Here is a 12,853-nt window from a genome sequence, read left to right on the forward strand (position 1 = left end):
GTCTCTCCTCCTGTCCTTGTCTCTGTCGCAGCGCTATGACACCGTGGGGAGGGGCAAGCTCCCGTCGGTGTGCATGCGTGTGCCGTGCTTCAACGACCTGTTTTCCCGCTGTCGCTACAGCAAGCCAGTGAGCTGCTTCTCGAGAGCAAAAAACGTGTCTCGTTCATTGTCATAGTTTCAGTGTCCAGTGCATCCTAGGCCCTCAGGAATTGTGTTTCCACGTTTGGGACTCTGTAAAAGAACATTTGCTGTTGTCAATGACTCAGATGGCGATGGAAGTGTCCCTTCCTGGAAGACAGCTGTCTGGGTGATAGAAAGCGGGAGTGACTTTGGAAATCAAGAGTCACATCCCAAGTGATACGAAGGGAATCAGGAACGGTCTAGTGGTCACAATGAATAACGAAGGTGAAAGCTTTTCATCGGGCAGGTAGCCCTTCAGAGACAAAGGAGCCATCGCTGCATTATAAACGCAGTCTCACATTTTTGCACGAGTTACGCTTTTCCCTGTACTTATGTGGCCCTTAGAACGGTCTGGTGAGCCAGGAAGAGAGCGGCCTTGCCGTTTTGCAGGTCAGAGCACTGAGGTTTGGTGTGGTTCATGCCTTGCCCCCGGGATCAGGGCTGGGGCTGGTGTCAGCACCACCACGGGGATGAAGAGGCTCCTGCCTGGGCCCTAGAACAACACAGGTTTGACCTTCGCGGGGCCGCAGATACACAGATTCTTTTCAGTAAGCGCCTGCTTACAGGCTGTGAGCCTGCACGCCCAGGCTCGGTTGAATCCGTGGATGGGGAACTGAGGGTACAGAGGGACCCTGTGTACAGAGGCCTGACTGTAAAGTTACCCCCAGATTTCTGATGACCCGGGCGTCAGTGCCCCAAGGGTCCACTGTACACACACATCTGTCCAAGTTGTAAACCCTCATGTTATAATAGCTTGCGTTTATGTCCAGCTTTGCTGTGTGCTTGTCTGAATAGCAGCCCTTTGGGCTGGTGGGCAAGGGTGGCCTCGGGTACCATCCGTTTAGAAGGCCGCTGTCTCAGGGCTGGGCAGAAAGTTTGAAAGGGCGCATCTCCTCTTCAGTACCTTGGCGTCCCCTCCTGGTGGCCGGGGGGATTGATGCGTTAGGGACAGGCCAGTCCTCCCGCAGTAGGTAAGGATGCTACGGGAAGGACACTGAATCCGAGAGGGGTTGGAACCGCCGTGTGGCTGTTGAGAACTCTGTCCGAGGGGAGGGGTGATGTTTGGCCTGGGGTGGAAAGGAGGTAGAAGACGAGGCTCTGAGTTGGGGTCGAGAAGTGGTGAGTGTCAGCCAGAGGGAGAGGGGTCCTCTGGGGATTGGGTGGGCACTGGGCATCCCACCCGGGCGGCAGGGCCTGTGGGTCACCCCCTCCCATGGGGCCCCACGGCCTGCGTGACGAAGCTGCTGTGTTTCATCCTCCTGCTCCCGCAGCTGCTGGTCTCTGAGGCCGAGCAGGTTACGAGTCCGCCCAGATCAGTACGCTTTTGACCTCAGACCTCTAAGGTCAAGTACGGCTTGTTTGAGTTTGGGTCTTTTTTGAAAGGTATTCACGGCCTGGCCTGATCTGGCGTGCCACTTAAGGGTTTGCTAACTATACTTACACACAGACAGAGCCAGGATGGAGCGGCTCACCTAATCCCGGAAGGACAGTGACCCACGGACCTTCTCCTTGAGGGTCATTGCTTCTTACCGCTCTCACAGTGGATTCTGTGGTGGACGCTGGCCTGCTCGTCTGCGTACTGGGTGGTCAGTTAGGGTGCAGCGCACTTGGCTTTGCTTTTCAAGAGCCTGACGTAGTAACGGAGAGAGAAACTGAGTGTCCTCGGACCTAAACTCTAACTCTAGCCGTGGTGCCGACTGGCTGTGTGACCTTGAGCCAGTGAGTCTGGGGACCCTAGTCTAGGCTACCAGGATTCTGTTGCCGTGTCATTTCTTTACTCCTGGTATGACTGTACCCCAAGTCTATTTTAAATGCCAGTTCCCCGTCTCATACACATACATGTGCAGTGTATGGAGTGAACTCCTAATCATTCTTCAAAACCGAGCTCAAATGGCCCTTTCTCCCGCTGTGCATTCATTCAACAGTGATTTATTGAGAGCATACTACGTGCCAGATGCCAGGGGCCTAGCACTGAACAAAACAGACCTTGCCTCCACATCCCCACGGCCCTGGGTTTGTGATGGGATCCCTTTCCTCTGCAGTCCCAGCCCAGGGCCTGGCTCAGTGGAATCGGAAGAAACGCTCGCCTCTCTGGTCCTTCCATTTCTCTGGCCATGTTGTACAAGCGCCCTAGAAGACGCACAGCAGCAGGGTCGGGAGTGGCAGAGTTGCTGTGGAGACGGTTCCACTAGTAGTACAGCCACGGCAGGAGCTCGTGGATGTTCCGTGACCTGTAGGTACCCGACGGAGAATCACAGACTTCCACAGTCTGGTCCCCCCACCCTCTCCGTGCTGACAGCAGAGACTTTGCTGCTGCCGGGCCGAGAGCGTGATGAGCTGAGGACGGGCACAGTCAGCGGGATCCTGTGATGGGCCCCGGTGAGAGGTCCCGTCAGCAGGAAGCACGTGCGCCCCCTGCACCCCCCTGCGCCCCCCTTTCACCTGCAGGCGGGCGGCAGGCATTTCCTGGCCATTGTCTGCAGGGGCTGCCACGGTGCTCGAGCTATTTCCGTCCACCAGCCAAGCGGGGCTGGAGCTGGCCGGGCTCTTCCAGGCCCGCTGCTGTGTGCTGCTCTCCCAGGCCAGCATCACAGCCCAAGGAGAGGCAGCGGCAGTTCTCACCAAACCGCCTTCCACCCTATTAGCAATGGGAAGACGCAGGAAAGAAGATTCTCTGGTGTAAAAGTAAACATGGCAGTGCCACGTCTGTGCGCGCGTGTGCTTTCTCGTAGGGCTCTGTCCATTTTCATTCTTCCTGGCCGGTACCGTTGTCTTAGGACAGTGTGTTTGGGGAAGTTGCCACTGTTAAACTAAGGTGCCCTGGCAGGATTCGGACGTGGGCGCCCTGGGCTCAGAGGTGCAAACCGTCTCCCAAGATACTGCTGCGGAGAGATTTGATTCTTACAGGTTTCTTGTGGGAAGGAACTTGGGATCGTGTAGAGCGTTGGGTGTGTAGGCTTGGTCAGCGTTTCTCATTAAGGACTGAAGATCTATTTTCAGCGGCTAGTTACCCACTCAGATTGCGTCTGCTGAAGTGTATCCCGGCCCCGGGTTGATTAAAGATCTTGCTCTGCCCTCTTGGAGCAAAAGGTGTGTCTCCAAGATGAAAGCAGGGAAGTACAGTAAGATTAAGCTGGGAATGTCTCTTTTTAGCAGCATGGAGTAGTAATTGCAGCTTCCGAGTCTCTCTTTGTTTTGTCCTCTCTCCGGTGTGTGTTGTCCTCCGATGTCTGGGGTGTGGGCGCTGGGGACACTGTCAGTCATTTCATGGCTTAAATCGCTAGTCCGACTCTCCCGCCAGGAGTGGCCATCCGAGGGCACGGTCCCCAGCGTCGGCGCCCCGCCCTGGCTCAGCGGAATCAAAGAACAGACGCCACCTCTCTGGTCCACGAGGGACCAACTCACCCAAACGCGGGCTTGAACGAGCTGCAGGAGCCCCCCCTTCCCTTCCTCTGCTGGCACCGCACCCAGGGTCCGGACTGGTCGGGGTCGAGGGCAGGCGAGGCGCGGGGCCCCAGCGGGAGTCGGTGACGGCTCACAGATACTCTCTTTCCTTGTCCCGCAGTGTGGGTCCTGCCACCACGACGGCCCCGGCGGCGGGGCTTGGACGCGGCCCGAGCACCATGTACAGCGTAGAAGACCTCCTGATCTCCCACGGCTACAAGCTGTCCAGAGAGCTGCCGGCGCCGCGCAAGGACGATGGCGAGGGGCGCCAGCCTGTGAAGCCCCGGGCGCCGGCGGGCCCCGGCCTGCTGAACGGCTGTGACGATGGCCCTGCCGCCTCCCCACGCGGCCAGGCCTCGCTGGGGACCGGCCGCCTGAGCGAGCCCGACAGCCGCGGCCGCGGGCCTCGGGGCCTCGGGGAGCCCCCGAGTGCTGCTGCCGCTGCGCGGATTTCCGAGGCTGGGTAAGCTCCAGCTGAAGCCACCGTTCCCCGTGCCCCGGGGGTCTGGCAGTGGGTGTGTGAGTCCGTCCCTGGCCACCTCCGGTGGGGCTGGGGGGCCTGGCGGGGGGAGCAGAGCGGCAGAAGGCGGCGTGCGCGGGGACGCAGGGCTGGTGCGGCGGGCGCTTAGCGCAGAGTGGCCGGTAACCGAGTGCCGCCCGCTGGCGCGGCGTCTTAACCCTCAGCCGCCTCTTTGTTCCTGTGTAAGCTCTTCGTATCTCCTGAGACAGGAATCACTTAAAAACACTGGGGAAGCCAGTGTATGTCAGGCACACACTCCCAACACGTTCTGCTTTGTCATCAACGTTTCACCGCCTTGTACATCACAGAGTTGGGAGACGGATACGCCTCCTCCACCCGTGCCGAAGCAAACCTTTCTTCTCGCGTATCCGTGTAATTCCACTGGCCTCCACCCATCTTTTCACAAACGCACACACGCGCACACGCACACGCGCACACACGGGCCCTAGTGTGGAGATCGCGTCTGAATACAGCTGCGTCTGTGGGTGTTTTCTTAATAACCAAAAAGAGGGAGGACCGGGGAGGGTTGGTGGAGGAGGTGGGAGGTAAATTAGAGGGAATTTCGGTGGCTTTGCCCCAGAGCCTGTGCCAGAGAGGACTCCACAGCCCTCACCCGGCAGTTTGAACCTAGGAGAACCCTTTGCCATCACTTCCTAAAGCTGTGTTTGCCTTTAATGCTGCCCGGGGACCAGGCTCAGGCCGGGGGAGGGGCCGTGCCTACAAAGAGCGCGAGGCTGGGTACAGCCGGGCAAAACGGGCCACCCAAACAGGTGGGAGCAGAGGCCTCTGTTTAAGGGAAGCAAACAGACATGCAAACAAAAAGGGCAGTGAGTCAAGTCCAAAGGGAATGAACTAGCTTCCACGGTTATAGGTCACCTTTCACAGGGAGGATCTTCCTTGTTGGTCGACAGCCTTCAGGGGAGGGATTTTGCTCTTACAGGTCGGAGCGTTCAACACCTTGGTCACTGAGTACAAGCAAAGGGGCGGGCCCCTGTTCACACCCAGTGCAGTAGAAGCAGGTTTGTGTTGCCAAGTCAGAGCTGCGTCTCTGTGGAGGGCGCGGTTGTCACTGATGGGGCGGGTTCAGGAGGGCGCCCAGGATGGAGAAGGGCTTGAAGCTGCTTTTTTTTAACCTTGCCCTTCAAAACCTGCCCTTATGTCCACTACTGCCTTTGCAGCCATGTTCCCTGAAAAGCGCGCCCACCGTGGGTTTTGGAGGAGGGTGACTGTGGGTATGTTGTCCGAGAGCCAGGACGGCCTTAGCTGCTGCTGCACAAATGCGGGCTGGGTTTTACCCCGCCTGCTGTGCTTCCGGTTCTGTGCACCTTCCGCCCTGGATTTCAGAGCACCGAGGCTGTGCCCTGCTTCCCCTTCTGCATTTCCTGCAGAGCTTGCTACGTGCTGGGCACACAGCGTGTCCAGTATAAGCCCAGGGATTCAGTTCATCCATCCAGCCTCGTAACAGTTGTTGAGAAGCAGAAGGTTTAGTTTCTAACGAGGTGAAGACGATGGCCTTGGAATCCCTGCACACGTGCCACGAGCGGGGTCCATCCCAGTCCAAAGGGCTGAATCAGAGATCAGAGGTGGGTCCCGCTCGGGAAGCAGTAGAAGCCCCTGGAGGATTCCACGTGGGCAGTGAGGCTCCCAGACCCGTTCACAGCTTCCTCAGGATTCCCCAGCGCTGTGTGATCACGGGGGCCTGGGAACCTCAAGGCCCTCCATCCCAGCCTCCCTCAGACGTGTAGGCGCCTTTCTTTCTGTCACAAGTGAAGGACTCAGCTGGGTTGAGAGCAGCGCTGGGACGTCTTTGCCTGTCGACAGACTTCTGAGAGATCTAGCCGTTCCCCCCCAGTTCTGAGGCTGCCCGGTTTACTTGGGAGGTGTCGAGGTGCTGTTGGATCGAAGGTTGCTTTGTAGGGTAGAAAAAGAAAACGCACTCATGTTTGCAAAGATCCATGCCAGTGCCCTGCGCCTCAGAGACCCGCTGCCCAGCTTCCTGGCTTGAAGTGAAAAGATGTTTTCTTTCTTTAGTGGCCAGTAGAGAACTGGAAAGAGGAGGCAGGCAGAAAGGTAGGCTGGAGGGGATTACGTTTCCCTTTCGGGAGAAGCGTGCCTTGAGAGGAAATAAATAGGTGCTAACAGTTAAAGCTTAAAAATGTAAAGAAGAAGGAGACTGCCAAGTTCTTTGGCTCCTGGGAATTCTGGGTCGGGAGGCATCAGTCACGGGGCGAGGCAGCCGTGCTCCTGCACCTGGCCTGGTCCCCACTGTGACCCTGCCAGGCTGGCCTCCGGGTCTGGGGGGCCGCTGGGGCCCAGGATGCGCTGTCCAACTCCAAGCCATTGGGGCGACTGGGGAGCATCACAGGGGCCCCTCATCCTGCAGTTCCTCGGTGGGGTGAGGTCTGCCCTAGAGAGTGCCCACACCACAGGCAGGTCCTCAGCACCCCTGGACCTCCTGGGGACGGGGGGCTCAGAGCAGTTTGGAAGAGGCCACGGGGGCCGAAAGGAGACTGGTTTGTTTTATTCTGGTGGAATGGTGGAGAGGCAGGCATGTTAGCAATGTCGTTATTTTATAGCCAAGAGCTTGAAGCTCAGAGAACGTCAGTGACTCTGCAAGGGCCACGCACTCGGTGCTGTTGTGGAGGGAAGCCCGGCTCGGGCCACCGCAGCACCGGGCCTGGCCACCCTGCCTGGCGGGGCCTGTCGCCTGCGCTGGGCCATCCTCACGTCCTCCCCTGCCCTCCCGGCCCGTGTGCGGGGTAGCAGCTCCCACGCGCCGCTGCGCCCCTTCCTGTCTGGGGAGCTGCGTAGGGACGGCATCTGTGCTCCCTGGTCAGAGCGGGGTAATATGCCGCCCTGCGCACACAGGCCAGGGCCACGTAGGTGGGGAGCAGTGTCGCCCGTCATCTGGGCGTGGCTGGAACCTCAGGGTTCCCGAGTGAGAATGAAGAATGATAGGATCGATAACTCACATCACCTTAGAGTTTCTCGTGTATGAGCTGGTTATATGCAGCAAAACGTTAAAAAAAAAAAAAAAAAAAAAAGGCGGGGAGGAACACAGAACAGATTTGGAGCCTTGACTAGGTTCCCAAATGCAGGATCCACGCTTCCTAAGTGGGCGGAGAGGCTGTGCTCTGAGCTGTCGCTGTCGTTAGATCGAGCGATACTGAGCTCCCGGGGTGGCAGGAGGGGCGCAGGACCAGCTGAACCTGCTGAGAAGCCCTTTGGCTCAAGTGGGGAGACCCTTCTCCTTTGGCACAGTTTATCCAGAATGACAATTAGAGTCACTGCTTTCCAAAGCTGCGTCCCACGTGTTGCTGGGACCGACCTTCTCGGGGCTGGAGACTCGACAAGCGTGTAAAGCGCAAACCCTGGCTGTGCGGCCCCCGTCACCTGCACTGTCGACCCCAGCTCTGAGGTCGTGGTCTTGGTGGCTTCGTTTATGCCAACCTTGGGGGACGAGTGGGGAGGGGCGGGTGGGGGGGGGGGTGACAGTCACAGGCTCAGCAGAGCTCCCAGCTCCAGCCTGGTCCCTGGCAGGAAAGCTTCCATCCTTGTGGAGTCTCCGGGTGCAGGAAACCAGAGGCACTTGCGTGAAGGGAGAAGTGTGAGGATACCACGGGGGCTTGGCCCGCAGGACACGAAGACTGGCGGCCTCACCCGATGTGAGATGAGCGAGCTGGGCCCAGGACGGGCCATTAGCCCAGGTCTCTCCAGGCTGTGGCTCATCCCTGTGGGACCCTCTCCACCCGAGGTGTCCCCTGTCACTGAACTGCAGCTCCTCCGCTGACGTCACCAGCAGTTCCCACTTCCCGCTAACTTGGGCTCCCCGGGACTTGAGTCCCACGTGGAGGCAGAGGTTTGGCTCCAGAGCCCCCGCCAACTTCCGCCCTTGGGTCTTAGTTTAAATTTCCGAGAGAAAGTATGTGTAGTTTGGGGCAGCCAGAGATGCTTTGGGCATGGTGAGCCTGCCGGCCCTGTTCTGATCGGCGGTCAGCACGGCGAGGGGCTGGCCAGGGCAAGGCGGCTGGATGGTGGTGGGTGTCCGAGCCACACCCGCTCTGGGCGGAAGGCTTCAGATGAGGGCGCTTTCCAGGCCAGGGTGGGCGCAGGGCTGACCGTGCACCCCACACATATTTTCTTTTCCCAGACCGTTGATTTAGGAACCCTAAAGCCCTGGCACGTCCCCCTTGAGTCATTCACTCCGCAGAGTTCACCTGGGTGCTAAACCACTCCTAGATGGTCTCAGGGATCGGACTGGGGTGATGAAACTCGCTGTGTGAGTCACCCACGTGGTACAGAAGAAAACTCACAGGTCACGTCAAATGTCACTACAGTATTCCCATAGCAGGGAAACCCAGGATGTACATAGCAGGAAAACCGAGGATGTCTGTAAAACTACAGACAGCGCTCTAGATGTCAGATGATTTAATGCTAGGTTTTTGTTGTGTCCTAATCTTGGCCGTATAACCAACAGCAGATACTAACTGTATGCATCTTCTCTGTGGCCTCTCTGTCCTCCCCATGGCAACATGAAAAGGATGCTTCAGAAAGCTGGTATTTACATCTGTGCTCAAAGCTTATAATGAGTAGACTTTGAGTTCATCGGTTTGTACCAAGTTTAACTATTTCTGCACATACTGCCTTGTTGCAGGGTGTGCTCGCCAACACACACACACACACACACACACACACACACACACAAAGATTAAGGGGAAACAGAGGAAATGCGCAAAGGAGAAAAGCTAGCTGTTATCTATATGTGGAGGAAACTGCATGCTTAAATGCAAGTAGCCATCACTGAATAATACTCAGCTACCATTAAACTTGTGGAACACTGTTATCAGGCATTCCCTGTTTCCTTACTGTGTTTCCTTTGAAATGCTATAATCAGAGGAAGCTGTAAAGTAACGTAACATAGCAGAGGTCTGAATCTGAAAGTTGTACCACAATGAGCTCTTTTCTGCTCAGCCCCAGAAATCCTGAGAATAGCTTGTAATTATGTCCTGTCGTCAGCGCAGTCACAGCTAATTAGAGACTCAGCAGTCTGAGAGGATCTCTGATGTGGGGTGAGGGGCCTCGTCTGGGGAGCCTTACATCCGATCAGTGGACATCGTTCTAGGTGGTGCTACTAGGTATGGTAAACAGTTCCTCTGCAGAGGCTTTTTAAGCTTCTCTCCCATCATATCCTGCTTCTAACGGTTCTCCAAAAAAGGAATGCCGCGAGTTTAACATGTGTTTCCATGTATCTCTTTCTCTGTACGGAATTACACTTCCACAAACGTCATTTGTCTTGTAGCTGCTGCCTCATCTCCTAAGTGTTAGGCCTTGTTAGTTTGACCTCTCCACAGAGCAGAGTATGGACTGTGTGAGCTGGAGCGCTCACCGGCGCACGTGAAGCGTCAGACCTCCGATGTCCGCGCCGTCTCGTTGTAAACCCTTCTTCCGAGGCACTTTGTTTTTGTTCCTCAGCCGTGTCAGCTTCCAGAAGCCCGGACGCCGGTCCTCTCCCTGCACGTGCTCCCATGTTGCTCTACCGTCACCGTGTTTTCCCGAGAAGAATCAGGTTGGACCCTTTGAACATGAGACTTCAGGGAGAACAGTGGGGAGGAGGAGGAAGACGTCAGCAGCACAGCCAAGAGCTCTGTCTTGGCAGCAACATTATCACCGGGAGACTTGTTGGTGACGAGTTCCTTCTTTAGCTAGAGGACTGAGCTAGTCAGTAGGTGAGGAAACACCCATATATATCCATAAGGATGTGTCCTTATTACGAGAACACGGGGAAATTCTGGAATAGTCTGCCTTACCTAGTGGATTCATGAGAGAGAAGATGGGCCCCAGCTTGCTCTCCCTGCTTTGTTTGAATAGACTAGATATTGGTTGGCTGGTCATCATTGTGACGGACCCTCCCTTAGAGCCTGGCTGGAGGGTCAGGGTCTTGTTATGGCAGTCAGTGCATCCTGGCTCCCTGCTGCTTTGCAGGCCCGTTGATTACAGCTTAGGAGAGGACAGTACAGGTCTAAAGTAACCCCACTCGAAGACAGACACTCACTTGTCTCTTCCCTGCGTGCCCCTCACCCGCTCCGTGTACCATGTGAGGCGAAGACTTTCGAAATGGATCCACCCTGCTGAGAATTTCTTTTAATGGGGTTCATGATGGTACTAATAGCTAAAAACAGGGGGTTCGTATGTTAGACACTCTGCCAAACAGTTGAAATGTATTACCTCATTAATCCTCCCAGCAAACTTGAAAAGGAAAGCGTTCGGACCATCCGCTGGACAGGGGAGGAGTCAGAGGCCAGGGGAGGTGAGGCGTGTTGCCGAGGGTACGTGGTCACGAAGCCCTGCTGCAGGCGTCTGGACCCCCTGCTGTCCAGCGCCCCAGGAGACGTCCACACACTCCGGGCAGCATCCCCACCCCGCTCCCTGGTGGCGCCACCGAGGGGCCCCTCAGTCCCAGGCAGCTGCCACGCGCCTCGGCAGCCCCATTGCCGGGGAGCCGCCCTCCCTGGGGGTCCGCCGCAGGCTGCCCGGCAACCTGACCACAGGCCCTGTCTTCTCATCCCACTTCAGCCCTTTCTTCCTGAAGCTGGGAAATCCGTCAGAAGGGGCCAGGTCACCCAGAGTAAGTGCAGGGCAGCTGCCCAGCCATTGGGGGGAGGGTCCCACATCTGGGAGGGAGGGAACGGCGTCTGCCCCACGTGTATCCCCGAGAACTGCAGCTCCAGGCGCTGGTTTGTAAAAGGCAAGCAACGACCCTAAAAGCCCCTCCCCGGAGCAGGGCCTCTTGGGCGGGGCCTCTGACTTAGGTCACTTGGATAAAAGGTCTTCACCAGACCTCGCAGAATCAAAAATCTCTTGGAAGTCCTACCCCGGAGATGATGCAGAAAACTGCCGGGCGCCACGAGAGCAAGTTGCGTCCACTGCTGGTAACGCGGTCTGAGAGCCAGCCCCACAGCACAGCTTCCCCTGCCCAGGGACGCTGCCCATCCTGAGCTCATCTCTGTGGACCCTGGACCCGGGCTCAGGCGTTCAAACCCCCGGGTGGAGGACCAGACTCGGAGGGCCTTCCATCCCCTGCGTCAGCAGATGTGTTTCCCGGGTGGGTCTTTACCTGTCCGTGTGGATACCTAGAGTGCTTTGGACCGTCTTCCTGCCCCGCCCCTCCCGCATATGCTAAAGTTGGCATCATTCATCAGTCCTGTCATTTATCATGCTTCCTCTTCCAGACCCATTGTTAAGTGTGCGTATCTAAAAAAACAACCAAACAGTAACCTCTGAAATAGTCTCCCTGGTCCTTTATTTCAGCCGATTCTGTAGTAGCTATCATTTGCACTCACTCATCGCGACACTGTGGAAAGCAGGTGTAACGGTACACTCGCCGTCTGACCCGACGGCTGTGTGTCTCTTAGTTACCTCTGTGCCGGTGCAACTTGCAGTTCTTGTTCACCTTGAGCCGTTGGCTGAATGGTGATCTGTCTCTCTTCTGACTGACCTTAATTTGTGCTGACCTCTAAACCTTAGTCGTGATGTCTCCTTGACCTTAAAGCTCCCCTTTCCCAAATTAGCTTATCTGTTACCCTGAGCCAGTGGGTTAGTCACACAGTGTCGTATACTGAATACACCACGGCACGCTGGAAAGTGAAACTGCAGGCTCCCAGGCCCAGAGAGGATTGGGGAGGAAATTCTGTAGCACTAGATAGCTGACCGCGTCCCAGAAACGTGCCCGACACCCAGCACTGGGCTGCTGGCGCTGAGTCCCTCTAAAGAGATGCCCCAGTACCCCTGCCGACCTAGAAGGAAAGCACTGCTCCTTCACGGGGTGGGAGGTCCTTTAAGGGATGTGTGCTACCCTTATGCTCAGACTGTGCTCCTGGGTGAGACTGACCCTCCCATCTGGAAGAGGGCGTGGCTTCTGAAGGAAGTGACACCAGGGTTTCAAGGTCATGGGGCGGCACCCGCATCTGCTAGGGTGGTGGCCCTGACAACGGGAAGAAGTCACTGGACTGGGGACCACTTCGGTGGGGCCTCCCGACCTCCACAGAGAAGACGAGCCTTTGGGGGCTGCCCTTGGGGGACCAGATTCAGGATCTTGCGGGGATGGGAGGAGGGCATCTCCCCCCGCCCGCGGGGTATCAGGCACAGAGCTAGGCTGCATTGAGCCCAGGCGATCACAGGTTGGTGCAGCTCTGAGGACCGTGGAGGGAATAATCCTGCAGTGGGTGCAACCGTGGTTAAAAACCATGGCCCCTGCTGCCCTTCTAAGTAGGCTTTCCTTTTAAAAGGATGGTGGGATTTCCTGTTGCGGTTGAAAATGTCATGTGAACAGACAGAAAGGTCTCCTCACTTTTTTCGTCATCAGCCTTTATACCTTCAGCAAACAGATCTGCCTCTTTTCCTATAGACATGTTGTTTTTCACATGTTTATGTTTCAAAGATTTTCCAAACACCGCGTATCAGTGGTTCTGTCGTCATCGTGTCTCTTTTCTGATACTCAGGGAGCTGCTCGCAGGTGTGGCTTCTGTCTCCTCTCTGACCTGTTCTCCCAGGGATTCTGTACAAAGACCCTGCTTGTCTCACTGACTTTGTCGACACCGTTTATTTGGGCTCTCACACGCCACTTGGCTTTCCTTATCTTTTTCCCACCCTGTATTAACGCGTTCGGCATGTTTTTTGTGAAACGTCCCATTGTTAACGTTTTGTAAATGT

At 56.5% G+C, this 12,853-nt stretch overlaps 1 protein-coding gene across 8 annotated transcripts in view; it reads left to right on the forward strand.

Annotated features, from left to right (window-relative positions):
• JCAD (junctional cadherin 5 associated) overlaps positions 1 to 12,853 on the forward strand; it is a 40,891-nt gene that overhangs the window by 10,279 nt on the left and 17,759 nt on the right. For 7 of the 8 annotated variants that reach the window (XM_032621803.1, XM_032621804.1, XM_032621806.1 and 4 more), the window contains exon 2: positions 3,746 to 4,087. In XM_032621803.1, coding sequence (XP_032477694.1) covers positions 3,746 to 4,087 — 342 coding nt within the window. Of the gene's footprint in view, positions 1 to 3,008; positions 3,653 to 3,745; positions 4,088 to 12,853 lie in introns of those variants that run through there. The other variant, XM_032621809.1, reaches the window with a different exon arrangement.

This window comes from Phocoena sinus, chromosome 2 (genome assembly GCF_008692025.1).
Source record: "Phocoena sinus isolate mPhoSin1 chromosome 2, mPhoSin1.pri, whole genome shotgun sequence".
Classification (NCBI taxonomy): Eukaryota; Metazoa; Chordata; class Mammalia; order Artiodactyla; family Phocoenidae; genus Phocoena; species Phocoena sinus.